Consider the following 19,413-nt stretch of genomic DNA (forward strand, 5'->3'; position numbering starts at 1 on the left):
AGAGTAAAGCTATTAAAGTTTTATTGTATTGGTGTATTGGGTATTGGTTTTCAAACTTTCAAGTGTTGCTAATAGGCTACAACACATTGTTTTAATTAATTCATTAATTAACTATTTTCACTTGGTCTTAAATGCAAATGTGCAAAAAGTCCATGCAAATGTGTTGAGAAATGATTTTAATATCAGTTTAAAATATAGGCTAAATAAATAAATAAATAAAGTTGGGGATCACTATATGCTGAGGCGTTTTCCCAAGTCTTAAACTAATCTAAAGGGCAAACAACACAAAAAACTACCTTGCCTGAAACCCGAATAATAATATCCACAACTCTTGTGTTAACTTAAGTTATTTTAAAAGTCTTATTTTAGCAGTTTGAATAACAATGGTCTTTAATGATTTAACGCTTTTTTTATAGTTTTAAACTAACAGTGACAAGTTTGCTGATTAGGCGTGACCTTCTGCTTCATTATTTGAAGTTTCTATCAATGAACACTCATGCAATGTGGTTTTACATCCTGCTAAAAAGCCGGCCTTTCCTTCTGTTTGCGCTCAGATGACGTGGCCATGGGTGGCAGAGCGGAGGGTTTCTTTCCTCATCGTTTAATCATTTCTCTCTCCAACGATTGGTCCGCGGTACCCACGTGACCTCTTCTCAGCAATCAGCGGAGAACGCGCGGATCGCTCGCGGAACAGTTTTACGACAAACTCGTATGTGTGCATCTTAAGACAACCACTGCCATAGAACCAGGAAGAAGGAAGGTGGGATAGCCCCCAACAAAAATACCATCTCAAATCAGTCGCAGAATTATCCCTAGAAAATCATGGGGCTCTGCAGGTGGACGATTGAAGTGGTTGTCCTGACGACTGTTTTTAGTTCATTGCTGCCAGTTCGAGCAGATGAACACGACCACAAGGTAAGATAAACTGCGGGCCGAGAAGCCCGTGTACAGTATCGAGAGACGTTAGATGTTAGGCTGGTTGCTCTGACAAAAGTGTCTGACAGCAAACGACAGAAATAAATCCAAAACAGTGGACTCGGTGACTGTTTCATTGTCCCGTGTCTGTGTTAGAAATGCTAAGCACATTAGAAGCTACGTGGCTAGCTTAGCATTAGCTATCCAATTACATTATGTTGTGCAAATAGCAGGGCAGTGCTCGCAGTCATCGGGTTCGTCTCCTCCTATGATGTATGATAAGTGTAATGTTATTTCAGGCATAACCTCTCAATGTGTTTCGTGTACTGTGTGTTTCTTTTGTTTATGTGTGAGGTTACTCTGAAGGGTCAGCTAATCGTCGTTAGCTTAAAATATGTCCGTCTGGACACACACATCCGATTCGTCCAGGCTTTTTTATGACTGACACACTGTAAAAGATGGCTACATTTATAGTTAAAAGCCGCTAGAATGTTGCCTTAGAAATACAGTGACAGGATAACAATTTTATCTCGATGACATTTCGGTGACTGTACATTTTACAGTTCCTAGGTCTATGGTATTTAATCAAAATATGTCAATATACCAACCTGTCTGCGCTAATAAAATTAGTTTCTTGCTGTACAATGGTTCAATTGAAGGCCGCATAATTTCTGTGCTCGGTAATGACACAATGACAGAGCCCTGGGTAACACGTATAACAAATCATAAAACATAAAAAAGTTACATGAGCTGTATTTTAAAATTAGGATTTTTTTTATGAGGCAGCTAACAATTAAGCAATTAACAAGTTTTTTTTGTATCTTTTTTTACACACTGTAAAAAATATAAATGCAGTGTGCAGTCTTATAGCCCTGATAACAATGTTTGCTTTGGATTTGAGGCAACTTTAAAGTCTGCATGAATTCAACATTCAAATTAATCAAAATGCATATTTAGATCTTATGCTATAGGCTAGATATTATGAACAATTCATCTGAGCATCTTTTTCTTCTCTTTTTTTTTATTTCTGACCTTGTAATTTTTTATCAATATGTCATAACTGCAGCTCACATTAATCTATCTCCAGTTCTGAGTTTAAGGTGCACATCTTAAAATCCAATCAACAATGGATACAGAGAACCAAGACCCCACTCTACACTTTTTTCGATAATCCGCCCCCAGTTTCTTTTTGATAATCTGTTACACTCGGTTGTAATACAATACAGAAAATATCTGTTTATACTTCCGTTTCATTGTGACTTTAAGTGCCCTAGTGTGTCCAAAGATCATTTGTGTCAGGACCTATTTAGACAGCATTTTGGGGGTGAATTTGAATGTCATTCTACTGTCCTGAAGTTCCTTAATTCATCAGCATTTTGGATATTGGCAGGTATATTCTCACTATCGAATAGAATTTGAACAACTGTTATGACGCACGATCAGACAAGTTGATTATGAGTCTTTACTAAGATTGAATCTTCCATTTGATTGCAGCCCCTTTTACAGCTTTCATATTATTACTGCCTAGTATTCAGAACCACACATAATCTGGGATTATGAATTATAGTACATAAAAAGTCCTCATATGCTCAAGAGATCTAGGGATTTCTGATACTTAATGGGCTCCTTTTTATTCAAACTGGTGCCAAGGAGAATACCTCTGAGCGTGGGAGACGGCGTTTAAGGTTTCATGGATACAAACATGCAGTTGTCTTCGCTTCCTCTTATTCTCATGTTCATTTTATTTAGATCAGTGCATCCAGTGTTGCGAGTGCTGCTGTATTGTCCTTTAGATTCGGATAGGATTGTGTAACACTACCTGATTTTCATGTTCACACCCTATCTTTGCTGTGATTCTTTAGACTTGTAATTCAAAGAATTAAAGGAATAGTTCACCCCAAAATATCAAGAGACTCTTTATTTTGCATCAAGATTGTCTACATCCCTGGATCAATTGAATTTAATGTCTGTCTAGTGGGTGACCGGTTATGTCTAATGTTTGTTATTTGCCTAAGGAAAGGGTCTTTCATTTTGAATAAGAAACCTTGTTAAACATACAATAGGATACCAATAACCACTGAAATGTGACAAAAGCTTTGCTTCCAAACATCTCTGTCATAGGTTCTGTGTAGTTTAGTCTGTAAATTCTAATAACTGGTTTGGCAGCAGCTTTTGAATATGTTGAGCAGTGAGCAGTCTATACATCTTCCCTTGTCAGTAATGATAACTTAACACAGTTTGCACAGTTCACGAGTTGATTCAACATTTTAGGTACACTTTTTTTTTATGCTGTTGATGCGGATATCATATTGGTCACTAGACAAAATTGTGTGCAGTATATTTTGTACAAATTACTGGAAAATCTTTTGTATTTGAAAGTTTGATGTTAATTATGGAGTTTTCTCCACTGGGAATATCTGGTATGTGTATTGCAGGAATTGCAGTGCAATCAATTGTCTGTAACTCTTTATCTTTTTTTTAAACCGCATTGTATAAAATTTGCTTGCCTGTCCACTTGGAGGATGCATCAATTTTATTTAAAGACTGAAGTGAAGTGTAATGTTGAACAAGTGAACCAGTATTCTTTTTTTGAAGCAGTTTTTCTTTCAAGAATGGTCTCTCTTTATTTTTTATTTTATTTTGCTTTTGCTTGAGGGATTGGCAGCATCACAATCTCAATTTTAAAATCTCTTTTCTGCCAGATGACTTCATCTTGAAGCAATGATGTAATTTTTATGGGTGTGCTTGAGCCCTGGACAGCATGCTCTGTGTGTGTGCGGATTCAGGAATGATTATGTTAGTTTGCTATTATTTGAAGAATGCAGGCTGCATGTAAATGCAGGCTAGTTTCTGTTTATTTTAAAACTTTCTTTCAAATGCTGACATCTTGGAGTTGAATCAACATCACAAAGAAGCTGATGACTGCTCTCTTTCTTTTGCAGTACACAGATAAAGAGGAGGTGGTTCTATGGATGAATACAGTGGGCCCTTATCACAACCGACAGGAGACCTATAAGTACTTCTCCCTACCGTTCTGCGTGGGCATCAAGAAAACTATTAGTCACTATCATGAGACGTTAGGAGAGGCGCTGCAGGGGGTTGAATTGGAGTTCAGCGGTCTGGATATCCAGTTCAAAGGTATGGTCGTACGTTAATCTCTAGTGTGTTAACCTATTCAAATGAAGCTTATCAAAGGCACGAGAATTAGACTGTCATACTATGTAAATTAAATTAGTAGTTCCTTCATGTTTTTGTTGGTTAGTATTGTAAGTATTATTGCTCTTTTGGTGATTATAAGAATGCAATGTGGATTTGTCTTTTACAGAGGAGGTGTTGCAGACAACATACTGTGACATTGAACTTGACAAACCTAAAAGAGATGCGTTTGTCTATGCCATCAAGAACCACTACTGGTACCAAATGTACATAGATGACCTTCCCATCTGGGGTGAGTAACCAGGATGCTGTTCTTTTCGAAGTGTACAAAACCCTGGCACTGGTTTGTTTACAGATTTTCTCTGTTTTGTATGTGGTGTTATTGAGGAAAAGTGCAGTCACATTAACCGTTGCTCGACAAATTAATCATTAGTCATTTTAATAAGAATCCACATGTTCAGGAGTTTCGCTTGAGGGCGAAAAGGTTCTCTATGCAGATTTCACTCATGTTCACATTGGTCACACAAATATGCCATGCTGACCGACAGAAAGCTACTCTGAAAAAATTAAACTTCTGTGCGAGCAGTGAATACTGTGCCAGCTCCTAAATACATTTTAATTTGAGTAGTTTTGTGCTTTTGTCATTTTTATTAGTTTGTTTTTTCTGTTTCTGTATAGCTTTAATTGTTTTTATTCATTTATTTGTTTCAGTTTTAGCAATTTTTGTACTTAGACTTAAACTTTAAGTTATTTGCCAAGGTAAAATTTATTTTAATTTTAAATTTGTTAATTTTATATTTTAATTTATTTCCGTTTGATTTCGATTACATAAAATATAAAAATAACAACTTTTCAGCTGATAAAGTTTGTAAGTGAGACAGCAGCTTGAAGGGTAAAAAATATATATTTGAGAAAAAATCTGTTAGTACAAACAACAAAAATGATGAACAGTTTTATGATGATCATTTTAGTCATCAAAAAGACTAGATGGGGGTTTTGGTTCATGAGTGACCTTCACCAAAATGTGATTGAAACCGTTATGCGTATGACATTCTTTGTGTTTGGGCCCATCGTTTCTGTGTGGATGTGCAGCGGCAAAGTTACCAACTGCTCTCCGAGGTACGGTTAACTTTGTACACCTCATCAATGATGAGAATGCATTGGACTCTAATATCTGAGGTGTTCTTGGGATTTGTCTTCTCAGAGAAGAGAAATTGGCAGCATCTGTAAATCTGTATGTATCTGGGCCTTTATTAAGGGTCTCCTGGGATGTTCTGTTCGTGGTGGTTTTTGGCAAGAAAGCATCTGAGGAGTATTGATTCGTCCATTATGCAACATTTGAGGCTGGCGAGAAGGTCATCAAAATGCTGGAAGTTGTGTCCTATGATGAGCATCAGGCTGAATGAAATTGTAGAAAAATCCAGCATTTGGTGCACGGATGTGAGCCACTGTTCTGCAAGTTAACAACTTTATTAGTGTCTGCACTGCATCCCAGCTTGCACTGCTCCAACCTTGCACTCAACGAAATGCAATGGATTCCAATCCTTAGGGTGAGAGTCTCCATTTAGTCATCTTTGCCGCTCTATTGTCGTTGGATGCTGTTGTCTCATGAGACTTTGGTCACAAGGTGAATGAAACTTCCTAGCAGTCATCATTGTGGGGACACTGGAACAGAAATACTTTAGAAAGTTCTTTGAGATCCATTAAAATCCGACAAAATTGCTTTATATTTTTTCTGGAAGCTTCTCATCCATGCTGTTTCCTTCCAGGGAACATTTAATAAACCGCTACTACTCAACAACAGTACTAATGAAATGTAACTTCCGTGGTGTGATCATTGTACTGAAAGAGCAGTAGGATTATTAAGTGTTCTAATAGTTCCCATGAATTAAGAAAATTTGATTATGGGAAGAAATTAAGTTGGACTTTAATTGCCTTGTGAGTTAGCTATATGTTTTTGAGATGTATCTTTGACTGTTTTGTTTCTTCAATGATTTTTGAAGCATATATAAATATAGATATACAATATTGCATATAAAGTGAAATGCATAATATTAAGTTTGTCTCAAAAGCTTGAATATGTCTCTGTCAGTTCTTTTCTTGAAACGACAATGTGAAATTGCATGTGAAGTGTCTGTTATGTGAAGCTTTTCAGATGAAACACAATATTCTAGAGGAAATAATACACAGCAGACTTATCTCTTAGGGTTTGACTGGACTGTAAAATGTTAGTGGTTATTCCTGTCTTTTTAGAGACAGAATGTTATTACATTTGATGAAAGAATAACATGCTACTGAATCATTCCTAATAACAGCAGAGAATGATATTGAGTAAACAATGTCAGTTTTAATTAAATTTTATTAGGATTTAATTTACTGTTTACTTTAATAATAATATACTGTTGACATTATTAAAAATAGCTTTGTGGGATTATTTAAGGAATTGTTGGTGAAGCTGACGAGAATGGTGAGGACCATTATCTCTGGACTTACAAAAAGCTGGAGATTGGACACAATGGGGATAGAATTGTGGATGTTAACCTGACCAGCGAGGGGAAGGTCAAGCTTGTGCCAAACACAAGAATTCCCATGTCATACTCGGTGAGTAAATCCTCCTTGAGCCTCAGAAACCTGCTAATATTTGCTAATACTAGTTAAACTGTCACTTAAAATTTTACTTTGTGTGGTTTGCCCCCCCCCCCCCCCCCATACTTTTAACATAGCTGTTTTGCCCATAAAAAAATGTATAACCAATGCTTATTGTGTGAAAGAAGTCAGTGTTTGCTCAGATATCTCTCATATGTATAATATTAAAGATTTTTGATGATCCTCACAGGTGAAGTGGAAGAAATCTGATGTGAAATTTGAGGATAGGTTTGACAAGTACCTTGATCCATCCTTCTTTCAACACAGAGTAAGTGCCACATATTGTTTGATAACATTTTCCCAATGGATATAAAATGTGCTGAATGATATATTGAATATGTTTCATGTTTGTTTTTGTGTGTGTGGTTTTGCACTTGACAGATTCACTGGTTCTCAATATTTAACTCTTTCATGATGGTGATTTTCCTGGTTGGTCTTGTTTCAATGATCCTGATGAGGACATTAAGGAAAGACTATGCCAGATACAGCAAAGAAGAGGAAATGGATGACATGGTGATCACTTTTGAAATGCTCTATTAAATGAGCCTTACAAACCCCATCACTTTTAAATTTATTCATGTCTGTGATTAATTAGTTTATTCACAACAATGACTGATGTGTTTTAGCTCTGATAAAAGCTCCATAATTTAATGCTACATTTCTCTCAGGGATGTCATCTTGCTCTTTACTTTTTTTTTTTCAATTCAACCCACATTATGTTTTTCTTTATCTCTATATCAGGATCGTGATCTTGGTGATGAATACGGATGGAAGCAGGTTCATGGTGATGTGTTCAGGCCATCCAGCCATCCGCTGATCTTCTCCTCCCTCATTGGCTCTGGCTTTCAGATCTTCTCTGTTTCCCTCATCGTCATCATTTTGGCCATGATTGAGGACTTGTACACAGAGTGAGTTTCACCTATGATTTACAGGGCAATCATAAACTTATTGCCTATACTTATGTCTTGTTTAATTATTTTGTACAGGGCTGCAACAAAAATGACTATGCCTAATCACATTTCAGTGCTTATTAAAGGAATTTTATGCTTGCATCTGTAGGAGAGGGTCCATGCTGAGTACAGCCATATTTGTTTATGCTGCCACATCTCCAGTCAACGGCTACTTTGGTGGAAGTCTATATGCAAAACAAGGAGGTATGCAAACTAATATGTAACAGTTGCAATAAGGAAAGCTCCAAATATCATTTTAACAATGTTAGCTATACATAAGTTTGTATACATAAGTTCCATATATGTAAGCATTTTAGGCCCAGATATACTCACAGCAAAGTTCTTTTTCATTCTTAGTTTAAAAAAAGTTTAAAATAACTTAGCCACAGTATACTGATGGCGTCCACATTGCCCCCAACTGCTCCCCGGGCGCCGCAGCATAAATGGCTGCCCACTGCTCCGTGTGTGTGTGTTCACTGCTGTGTGTGTGCACTTTGGATGGGTTAAATGCAGGGCACAAATTCCGAGTGTGGGCCACCATACTTTGCCGTATGTCACGTCACTTTCACTTTCATATACGTTTACTCAGCTCTGTAATTCGACACTCAAGTCACATCACGTTTATTTATATAGCACTTTATAGAATTGATTGCTTTAAAGGGGTCATATGATGCTTTTTTAAAGATCATTATTTTGTATATTTGGTGTAACAGAATATGTTGACATGCTTTAATGTTCAAAAAACACATTATATTTCAAATACTGTACATTATTGTAGGTCCTCTATGCCCCGCCTCTTTCAAATGTTCTACAAAGTCCCTCCTTCCAACAAGCACAGTCTGCTCTGATTGGCCAACTGGCACAGTGCATTGTAATTGGCCGAACACCGCAACCACTGTAAAACATCGAAAATGTAACGCCCCTTTCCATAATCGCGAGCTTCAGCTTGCAAAATAAAAGTAAAGACAGTTAATAATGTCCTTAGTTTTACCATCAGTTCAAGCCCGAGAGGGGAACAGAGTCGCGTGAGAGAGACAGTGATGATGCTCGTATGTGCGCGATTAAGATAGCTGACGGTGCTGTGATGTGTCTCTCTCTCTCTCTCTCTCTCTCTCTCTCTCTCTCTCTCTCTCTCTCTCTCACGCGCGCACGCACAAAACTCATTTGAACAGTCAATAGCAAATACTTAAAAACTAATAACAAAACCTACTTACAGTCACTGATTCAGAAGCGCCAGATTGTCATAGCAAAGTCAGAATTACCTCCTCTCCTAGGTTCACGAAACAGTCGTCCATAAAATGCGTTGCACAAATTCGAACATCTGGGTTGTGCTGTTCTGTTGTAAGTAATCTTAATGATTCCTAAATGCATCTACTTTCGGAAGGCCAAATAAAGTGCTTTAGCTTTCACATAGAAACACACAGCGTCTCCCTGTCATGGGCTGCATCAACACTAACTGCGGTTACTGAAACCACGCCTTCTTTCATTGCGTGAACATTTGGGCAGCATTACGCAAATATTTACACATCATGACGTAGACAGGTGTGGCGGAGTCTTAACTTTTATAAAGAATATCTCCTTGGCTTTGAGACTTTAGTCTGCAACTTCAGGGATCTTATCTATGTACAATCAGCTTATAACACTCCAAAGAGAAAGGAAAACTTGAAATCGCATTATATAACCCCTTTAAAGCATGAGAAATGGTGTGAGTCTTTCAATTAGAATTGAACTACTTAAATTTCTACTATAAAGTGCCTCTCCAGTGTGTTGTTCATGCATTTTTACTTGCCTTTAACCTTGACTGACGGACTGACCAGAAGAAATAAACCAGAGAAGATTTCCATGCCAAGGAAGGCGGAGCCCCAGAGCCACACCTGTTAGGTCATCACCACGGACCAATGGTAGTTTGATGGTATTTGCCAGTAGGAGCCAACTTTTCCATAAAGTTTTTTTTTTTTTGGCAAGCTGTTTCAAACTTCTGAAACGAATTTAATTTTGGCCGTTTTTATTTTTTATTTATTTTAATAAATGACATCTCAGTCAGCACCGATGGCCTCGTGGGCAGCACGCCGACATGTAGTGCTTCGGCCATCCCAAGTTTGCGTCCCGGCTCGTAGACCTTTCCCAAACCCATCTCCTTCTCTCTCAACCACTTCGCTTCCTGTCGACCTACTGTCCAAATATAAATCTGTGCCAAATATAAATCTTAAAAAAAGAAATGACGTCTCACATTAGTTGATTCTTCGATTATTGCTAGAAGTATACCAGGGCCTTTAATATAGCCTGTAGAAGGTGTCCTAGGAATCGCACAAGGTGAAATTATGTACATCTTTTTTTGTTGTTTCTTTCAACTATTTTACATCATTTGCACAGGGAGGAGATGGATAAAGCAGATGTTCATAGGAGCTTTTCTGATTCCTGCCATGGTGTGTGGCACAGCATTCTTCATCAACTTCATCGCTATCTACTACCATGCCTCCAGAGCCATCCCATTCGGCACCATGGTGAGTTCCTCATCTGCCTTATACAGTGTATAGTCCTACATGCCTAAATTTACATTTATGTACAAGTCAATCTCAGGCTGATTTTACAACTGAGATCAACTGCTAAATAAGGAAAGACAATCACTTGAATGTTATTTTGGACCACAGAATTTGGTTGTAAACACACTGGTATCATTATTTAGTTTCTAATCCCCTTGATATTACACATAATATCACTTAATAGCCTTTAAGCACATCTGTTAAAATATCATGTTTCTAATTTGTTCGATCAGGTTGCAGTGTGCTGCATCTGTTTCTTTGTAATTCTACCTCTGAACCTGGTGGGGACAATTCTGGGCAGGAACCTCTCTGGCCAGCCCAACTTTCCTTGTAGGGTCAATGCTGTACCCAGACCCATCCCAGAGAAGAAATGGTAACCTCATCCATGATTCACACATCACAAACTGCTTCAAACATGCTCAGTTGTCTTGATATCATGCCATATTCATCATTGTGTCATTTCATTTTTGTTTTCTGTGACTACGTATGTAAATATAATCTTAAGTAATTTGAAAGTAAATATTGTAAATGTTTTCTGTGTAAAATGTAATTATAAATAGACATTAGATCATTGTTATTAAATGTTTCTCTGTTTGGCAGGTTTATGGAGCCGGCAGTTATTGTGTGTCTAGGTGGCATCCTTCCATTCGGGTCAATATTCATTGAGATGTAAGTCTGTAAATTGTTTCTGGATTTATATTTATACCCATAATTACTATGAATATCTATAAGAAAAAAGAGCGCCTCATCTTCCTTCAGGTACTTCATCTTCACATCTTTCTGGGCCTACAAGATTTACTATGTGTATGGATTTATGATGCTGGTGCTGGTGATCCTGTGCATTGTTACAGTCTGTGTTACCATCGTCTGTACCTACTTCCTTCTCAACGCAGAAGACTACAGATGGTAAGGAGCATTTTCTTGCCATATTGTATTTATAATGCTGTTGTGCTCATGCAGTTTAATTTGTTTCCACATCCATCCTCCCTTGGGATCAGACCACAGAGGCGTTTAAATGTCTTGTAGGGTGGTAAATGTAGCATAACCAGATGACATCATGAGACTGAATGACAGTAATTGTTTTAAGATTAATGTAATTTTGAACTTTTTTTTGTTTTTCAGGCAGTGGACAAGCTTTCTCTCTGCAGCGTCAACAGCAGTTTACGTTTACATGTACTCCTTCTACTACTATTTCTTCAAAACAAAGTGAGTTTTAGTTCCTTTTCCTCAAATGTCATACAAATGCTTTAAATTTAAATGACTGATTTACTCACCCTCAGTCACTCAAAATGTATGATTTCCTTTCTTTTATGGACCATAACAAAGATATTTTGCAGAATTGCAAAATTTTGGTTAAAAATTATCCAAAATCAATATTTGAGCAAGTACATAACCAGCCAGTGTTCAAAACTATCGCCTTTAGCCCGATTCACAACGGTTATCTTATTATAATGTTTTCTAATTTGAGTGGTATGGGTAGGTTTTCGCTGGAAATTCGAGCATGGCACTGCGTCATTACGTCACGTCTGTAAACATAAAGAAGTTGTCCTGACTACTAGACTATCATATGTGAGGATCCTGCAGGTGCCGGATCATTTATAGCCTTTTCTCACTGCAGCTAGAATAATTAAATGTATGATTTTGATGGCAGATTGTGATCCAGAAAGGATTATGCGTTTATAAAACGCATGAGAATGAAATTAAATTATATTCCAGTTTTAAATGTGCTTCTGATTACAGATAGCCTGGGATTACACAAGATTTGCATTTTAAAGAAAACCAGTTCGAAGAGAGCATCGATTGCTTTTTGGGTTAAAAGAATTTCTTAATATGAAATTCAAATGGTATGACAATTAGAGGATTAGACTGTGTACAGAAATTGAAATCTACATGCTAATACACACTATACTCATAGTCGCGCAATGCTGATGTTGTTCACATTAGTAATTTGAGAATAAAGTATAACAATAATAATAATTTGCATGGTTTAATGTGATATGAGCTAACTGATCTTTAGATTAAATCACCATTGGTAGCATGATTTATGGTAATGCTTTTTTCCTCAGTTGGGCAGAACAAGCGTGGCAGACTTGTTACTCGTTCAGATGACAATATACGGTGAAAATTCTTATTTGGGTCATAGATTCTAAGACGCAGGCTAGAATCTGTGATTACTAAGTATAGGATTCACACTGGTGCGGTGACTGACAGCTACACATTCACCTCAAAACATTAGATTCATCCGCGCTGGAGCCGTGCCAGAGTACAACCCACGCAATGAAGATAATTCCGCAAGTTACTGCAATTCCAGGTTTTCAAACGGAGATGGCGACAAAGAGGCAAAATTTACAGACTGCAGCTTTACAGGGATAGTTCTGCCAAAAATTTAAATTTGATGTTTATCTGCTTACACCCAGGGCATCCAAGATGTAGGTGACTTTGTTTCTTCAGTAGAACACAAACAAAGATTTTTAACTCAAACCGTTGCAGTCTGTCAGTCATATAATGCCAGTCAATGGGCATCAAATCTTTGAGAGTAAAAAAAAAAACATGCACAGACAAATCCAAATTAAACCCTGCAGCTCGTGACGAGACATTAATGTCCTAAGACACAAAACGATTGGTTTGTGCGAGAAACTGAACAGTATTTATATCATTTTTTACCTGATACACCACAACTGTCCCAAGCTCGTACACAGTAGTACAAATTTGCTGTGCTTCTCCACCTTCCGCTTGAGGATGCCTCACATGTGCTCTGTAGGGTTCAGGTCTGGAGACATACTTAGCCACTCCATCACCTTCAGCTTCATCAGCAAGGTAGTTGTTATCTTGGCGGTGTGTTTGGGGTCGTTATTATGTTGGAAAACTGCCGTTCGGCCTAGTTTCTGAAGTGAGGGCATCATGTTCTGCTTCAGAATGTCACAATACATGTTGGAATCCATGTTTCCCTCAATGAACCGCAGCTCCCCAGTACCAGCAGCACTCATGCAACCCCAGACCATGATGCTACCACCACCATGCTTGACTGTAGACAAGGCACAATTTTCTTGGTACTCCTCACCAGGCCGTCGCCACACATGCTGGACACCATCTGAGCCAAACAAGTTTATCAGAGTCTCATCAGACTACAGGACATGGTTCCAGTAATTCATGCTCTTGGACAGGTTGTCTTCACCTAACTGTTTGCGGGCTTTCTTGTGAACCAGCTTCAGAAGAGGCTTCCTTCTGGGACGACGGCCATGCAAACCGACTTGTTGCAGTGCGTGGCGTATGCTCTGAGCACTGACGGGCTGACCTTCCACTTCTGCAACCTCTAAAGCAATGCTGGCAGCACGCATACGGCTGTTTTTTGAAGCCAGCTTCTGCACCTGACACACAGCACGAGGACTCAACTTCTTTGATCTACCCTTGCGAGGCCTGTTCCAAGTGGAACCCATCTTGGAAAACCTCTGTATGACACTGGCCACTGTACTGTAACTCAGTTTCAGGTTGTTACCGATCTTTTTACAGCCTAGGACATCTTTGTGGAGAGCAACAATTCTAATTCTCAAATCATCAGAGTTCTTTGCCATGAGGTGCCATGTTGAACATCCAGTGGTCAGTATGAGAGAATTGTACTCAAAGCACCAAATTTAACTGCTCTAATATAAGATACACAAATTTTTATAGTTCTGTCAAGCAGACAAAAACATGAACATGTGACTTTGCATGGTTAAACAACGTATAGCTGTTATCACTTAGGGTGTACTCATTTTTGTTGCCAGTAATTTAGACAATAATGGCTGTATGTTGAGTTATTTTTAGAGGACAGTAAATTTGTACTGCTATACGAGCTGCACATTGACTACTCTATATCCAAGTTTCATTTCATATAGTATTGTGCCTTGAGAAGATATACTAAAATGGTTGCTGAAATATGAGGGGTGTACTCACTTTGTGAGATATATACCATATAAATAGTAGAAACTACATTCTGTGTGTGAGGAGCATACTTCAAATTAAGTATCACTTTTTACGCATTTCTAGTTACTTGTGTGAAATGTAAATATATTGTAATTGTTTATCATTTTCAATTAACTGATTTATTATTTGTCTATGTGTAGATGTGGGATCTGATACCAATAATTAGCCTCTACTCATTTTTTCCCCCAGGATGTATGGCTTATTTCAGACATCGTTCTATTTTGGCTACATGGCTGTGTTCAGTACTGCTCTGGGAATCATGTGTGGTGAGTACAAGAAAAGAAAATCACTTCTCTAGTACTGTGATTCTCCTCTTAAGCAATAAATGTTGCTATCTGGGAAGGGGATTGACACATTTTGACTATCGTTTTCTCTTTATCCCTTTGTTTTTAGGAGCCGTGGGTTACATGGGAACAAGTGCCTTTGTGAGGAAGATCTACACAAATGTGAAAATTGACTAGAAACTCTGCAGCGACTCTACGGATCAGCCGATACTTCCTCCCGATCGAAGCGGGCACAAAGTCTCCATTTATTTTGCAAGAAGAGATTGTGGTATCTTGTACAAAATCTAGTTTTCCATTCTAAATTAAAAGTTGCGGCATGAAACGTACACAAGGGTAAAATGAAAGGTGAAATAAACAGGACTTTTTACTTTTATTTTTTGTTTAATCTGCTTTGTTTTTCCCTCCAGAGGAAATGCAGACAGTAAAGGCAGATAAAAGAGTAAAGAAAGTACACCACAGCGTTGCTCCTATTTCTTATAACTCTATCCCACCTAAAAACCATTGAACAGATCTTTATTGATGGAATAGTCTAGCTCTCTTCAGTGAAGAGGCCAAAGTGTATGGAGAGCCTTTGTTCTGTTATATGAGAATATTAGAGAGTGGGGTTTACGTCCATCCTCTTGCTTGTCTGTTTTGTATTACAGAGTTGTACAATGCCATTGTTGTAGTATTGTTTTACATGCTTATGAATGACACCAAAAGCATAATGTGGTTTGAAATTCCAAAATACATTTTTTTTTAAATTCATAAATAGAAAAAAAAACAATATGATGTGAAACAGCCAGGTTTTAGCTCTACGTATTGAGGACATCTGTTTTCCTGTAGCTCAGATCCACAGACCAGAGCAGGATCGAGCTTGGCACATCAGATAGAGTTCGCTATCCGCAGCAGATTCTAGTGAGACTGATGATCTGAAATGATGGTTTGGTGGCAGATGGTTTTTAATGGGTTGTGTGATGTGATATTTCTTTTTCCAGTTCAGTCTTATGTTGTTCTTTGGGTTTGAATGAAGTCTGCTCGTAAAGATAATATATGGAGGGGGGTGGCCATGTATATAACCTTAATGTAACTGTAGATGTAGATCCCAAATTTATTTTGGTTGTACAGATTTATTAAAGGGTGTCTTTTCTTTCTTTTGTTGGACAGTCAGTTTGAGGTTTTTCATTAGGTTTTTTGAAGGTTGGGGTGGGATAGGTGGCACAGTTACATCTTGCCTGACATTGCATGAATTTTTCACCAAATCATATGATCAGATTCTATTTGTTTGTTTTTTAAGCATCATTACACTTTAGGTGACCCCCATCACTACCCTTGTTCATTAGCATCTTGTAGAATGGTTTCAAAAATAAGTGCTTCATTGACTTTGTGCTGCTCATAGAGGAGTTAGTTATCAGCTTTTTTTATTTTATTTAGTTTATTTAAAGAGTTGAAAGGCTATTCATCGTCTTGGACAGCCGTCTCTCTCGTGCTTATTTTTGTATCCATGATCTGAACCAAAATTGTGAATGTCACAATTTAGGCACACATGCTAAATCTCAGCATACATACTGTACAAAGTGAAGTTATTGTACACTTTACTAGATGTTTTCATGGTTACTAAGTGGAAATACACTTAGACCAAGCTGTTGTTCTTATTTTTCTTATGTTCCATTGTGTAAATACAGTATGTAACTAAAAAAAAGTTTGAGAAGTGGCAAAGCCTTTTTCTAAACCTCATTCCTCCCAGTTTAAAAAAAATGGATTTCTGGTTTTTCATGTCATGTTCCATGTGAAGTCTAAAGAGACATTTTAAACACAATATTAACTTGCTGTAAAAAGGAAAAAAAATAAATAAACTTTGTTTTTGAGGTTATGTAGGCATGGTTTATATATGAACAAAGTTGTCATAATTAAAATTTCTGCCCAAGGACAACTGAGTACTTGATGGGAACTACACACAAATCAGTATGTAATTGATTGCACTTTTCAGTAGAATAAACAAATGGTGTGACGGCAGCTTTATCTGTCTTTAACATGTGTATTTGTCAAAATAACTTGTAATATGATGCCAGTCTTGGTTAAGAATCGGTCTCTACACCATTGTACCTTTCAGCAGAGAACTTACTGTTACGCTCTCAAATTTACTTCAAACTCTTTAGTACAAAGGGCAAATTTTTAAGCTGCTGTGATTACAAACTATTTGACCTCACAATCTTTAATCAAAATGTCAAACATTCTTTGCTTGTGTCGAAGAGTGAAGCACTTTGAATTGAAAGCATCTGCTATGGCAAAGAGACAAATCCATGACAGTGCAGTTTTTATTTGGACAGCATAACAAATACATAAATCAAAACAGATTCCGCTCTCTAATAACTGCCAACGTACTGATACATGAGGTCTATAAATAATTTTTTATTTTGGATATGGATTATGGGCTTGCTTCATTTAAGTGCTAAGATCTGCGTGATCTGTCAGTACCAGTAGTTTTGAGTTTTCAGTTGACCTTCTCAAAGTATTCCTTTGAGCCATCTGGAGTTGGCTTAATCTAAAACAGACAGAAAAGGCAATTACAAAAATGCAAAGCCAAAACATCAACAAACCCTTACATTCTACATCTATGGCTATGACAGATTTACTAAGTTCACTGCTGGCCAAATACTACCAATTCACGACAGCTGAAAGCTAAAGCTGCTGTCACTAGACTTGGAGAATGCAAAATGTCTATGGACAATGCACAGCGAAATTTACATGATTTGCATTTGTTTTTCCGGTTTCCCACAATACATATGAATGGAAGTCAATTGAACGGAAAGTGTAAGGTGACTGGCCCCTTACAGTTTATAAAGCGTGCACAGGTTTATACTACTAGTAAAAACAGGAAATACTCACTGTGGGTGATTTTGGGGTCCAGCTGGCAGGACAGACTTCACCGTGGGTCTCCACAAACTGGAAGGCCTTGACCAGACGGAGGGTTTCCTCAACAGAGCGTCCAACCGGCAAGTCATTTACACTCATGTGTCGGATCACTCCATTTGGATCAATAATGAAAAGACCCCTATAATGTGAAACATCATTTAGTGATGCATACATTCCTCCTGAAAAGCAAATTATGCAGTCTAACAATGCATGAAAACATATAGGAACTTGTCTGTAAATGTGCAGCAACTTCATGTTACCTTAAAGCAATTCCAGGACCCTCCAGCAGGACCCCATAGTCCCGGGACACTTGCTTTGTGAGGTCAGCCAACAGGGGAATGTGGATTTTCCCTAATCCTCCACTCTACAGATCAACCAGAGTTTAGTCGGTGAGCTTAAGATTTGCTATGAATTGGGCATTTCTGTTGCAAGTTTCCTAATAACCTGATCCTATTTAGAGAACTGAGAATATGTTGAATGTTTAACATGTAATGCGTTTAATTTGTAATGTGCATTTTAACTGTGTTTATCTGCAATGTGTACATGGACTTTTCAAAGTAAAGTATAAACCTTTCTCGGGGTGTTGGTCCAGGCCAGGTGGGTAAAGTGAGAGTCCACAGACACACCAATTACGTTACAGTTTATATCACGAAACTCATTGGCCTTGTCACTGAAAGCGATGATCTCTGTGGGGCAAACAAATGTGCTGCGAAGTAGGAAGAAATTAAGAAGCATTAAGTAATTTAACATTAATTTACAATAATTAAATATTCACTTATAAATAATTAATATGGGGATAAAATGTATACATTTGAATAAATTATTTAAAAATAATTCATTACAATGGAAGTTCTGTTCTTTTGAATGTTACAGCTATACTAAGGCAATCTTAAGCATGAGTGCATGCTGTATTCCCACAATTTAGATGAGAGTTTGTCTCAGATTTTCCAAGTTCTTTTTTTAAATTATTAGGGTTCTATACTATTGAACTTTAAATACTTTCAAATACAAGGAAATTCTATGCATCAAGCTGTAGATTCAGTAGTAGAAAAAACTATAAATTGTACATGTACAAACTTAGGAAGAAAATGAAAAAAAAAAGTATGCTTACAAATCTAGTGGGTAAAAGAAAAGGACCAGGTATTTGCCCTTGAAATCTCCCAGGCTGATCTCCTTGAACTCTCCATCGAGAACAGCAGTGCCTTTGAAATGAGGGGCTGGCTGAGTGACTGCTGGGGCCCATCTAGCAGCGCCTGATATTTACAAACACGCATGATGGATTAGTAAAGATATTAGATTTAATTAAAGGCAAAAATCTAATTACTGACTTACTAATTGAGAAGCAAGCTTTTTGTGCAGCAATGCAAGCAAGAGGTTTTGTAGCCCTGATCACTGATGCTCCGTTGTGAGGGACCAAGACTTTCAGTCCATTAACTGCAGCTCTTCCTGCCTGTTGTGAAAAGGAGGGACATGCATTAAAGAGTCGTTACACAAGTTTGTTATCACTGTTCAACAGACAGCACCATGTGTACATTGTAAAATATAGAAAACTATACAGGATCACTGCATAAGAGACACAATGCACGAACGCTGCACACTTGAGTGCTTTTTAAAGCGATACACATGTTTTATATACATTTATCTAACAAAAACGGATTACTTTTCATGTTAGATTAAAATACTTCAAACTGTTAATCATTTACTTATTATCATTTAATATTTAAAAAAGGTTTGCACAATATAGCCATGCTTAACAATTGTTTATGCACTGGTAATTAGTCTGACAGTGGACGTTATATAACCAGTTTAAAGGTTAAACACCGTGAAACGTATCTGCTAAGTAAACGATGACTAACAGAATCAAACTAAATCACATTTGCACCGAAACACTTATTCCTCGTAATAATCGTTCGCACCAGAAGAGTTACTATCGCTACTGCTAAATGAAACTTACAGAAGTCCCGAGAAGTCTCCCGATGGTGGCTGCCATCTTGCCAATGTGCTCAATCACGCAATGCGGAAGCAATACCTTGAGCATCAAAGCTGCGCACTCATTTTGCA

General features: G+C 37.6%; 2 protein-coding genes across 2 annotated transcripts; one reads left to right on the top strand and one right to left on the bottom strand.

Moving 5' to 3' along the window:
* The first annotated feature begins 665 nt into the window (after window positions 1–665).
* On the top strand, window positions 666–16,309 carry LOC306882800 (transmembrane 9 superfamily member 3-like). Its single transcript, XM_079437697.1, has 15 exons — window positions 666–915; window positions 3,858–4,053; window positions 4,241–4,363; window positions 6,512–6,672; window positions 6,908–6,985; window positions 7,099–7,230; window positions 7,459–7,625; window positions 7,777–7,871; window positions 10,041–10,171; window positions 10,444–10,583; window positions 10,811–10,879; window positions 10,970–11,116; window positions 11,333–11,416; window positions 14,363–14,439; window positions 14,567–16,309. The coding sequence occupies exons 1-15, from the start codon at window positions 823–825 to the stop codon at window positions 14,632–14,634; spliced, it is 1,761 nt and encodes a 586-aa protein (XP_079293823.1). The 5' UTR covers window positions 666–822; the 3' UTR covers window positions 14,635–16,309.
* A 427-nt stretch (window positions 16,310–16,736) lies between these two features.
* On the bottom strand, window positions 16,737–19,399 carry LOC306882802 (thioredoxin-dependent peroxide reductase, mitochondrial-like). Its single transcript, XM_079437699.1, has 7 exons — window positions 19,307–19,399; window positions 18,685–18,802; window positions 18,464–18,605; window positions 17,923–18,058; window positions 17,613–17,716; window positions 17,326–17,491; window positions 16,737–16,981 (listed from the first exon to the last, which is right to left on the bottom strand). The coding sequence occupies exons 1-7, from the start codon at window positions 19,388–19,390 to the stop codon at window positions 16,931–16,933; spliced, it is 801 nt and encodes a 266-aa protein (XP_079293825.1). The 5' UTR covers window positions 19,391–19,399; the 3' UTR covers window positions 16,737–16,930.
* Between the last annotated feature and the right edge of the window lie 14 nt (window positions 19,400–19,413).

Source organism: Barbus barbus, assembly GCF_936440315.1.
Source record: "Barbus barbus genome assembly, chromosome: 16".
In the NCBI taxonomy this organism is placed as follows: domain Eukaryota; kingdom Metazoa; phylum Chordata; class Actinopteri; order Cypriniformes; family Cyprinidae; genus Barbus; species Barbus barbus.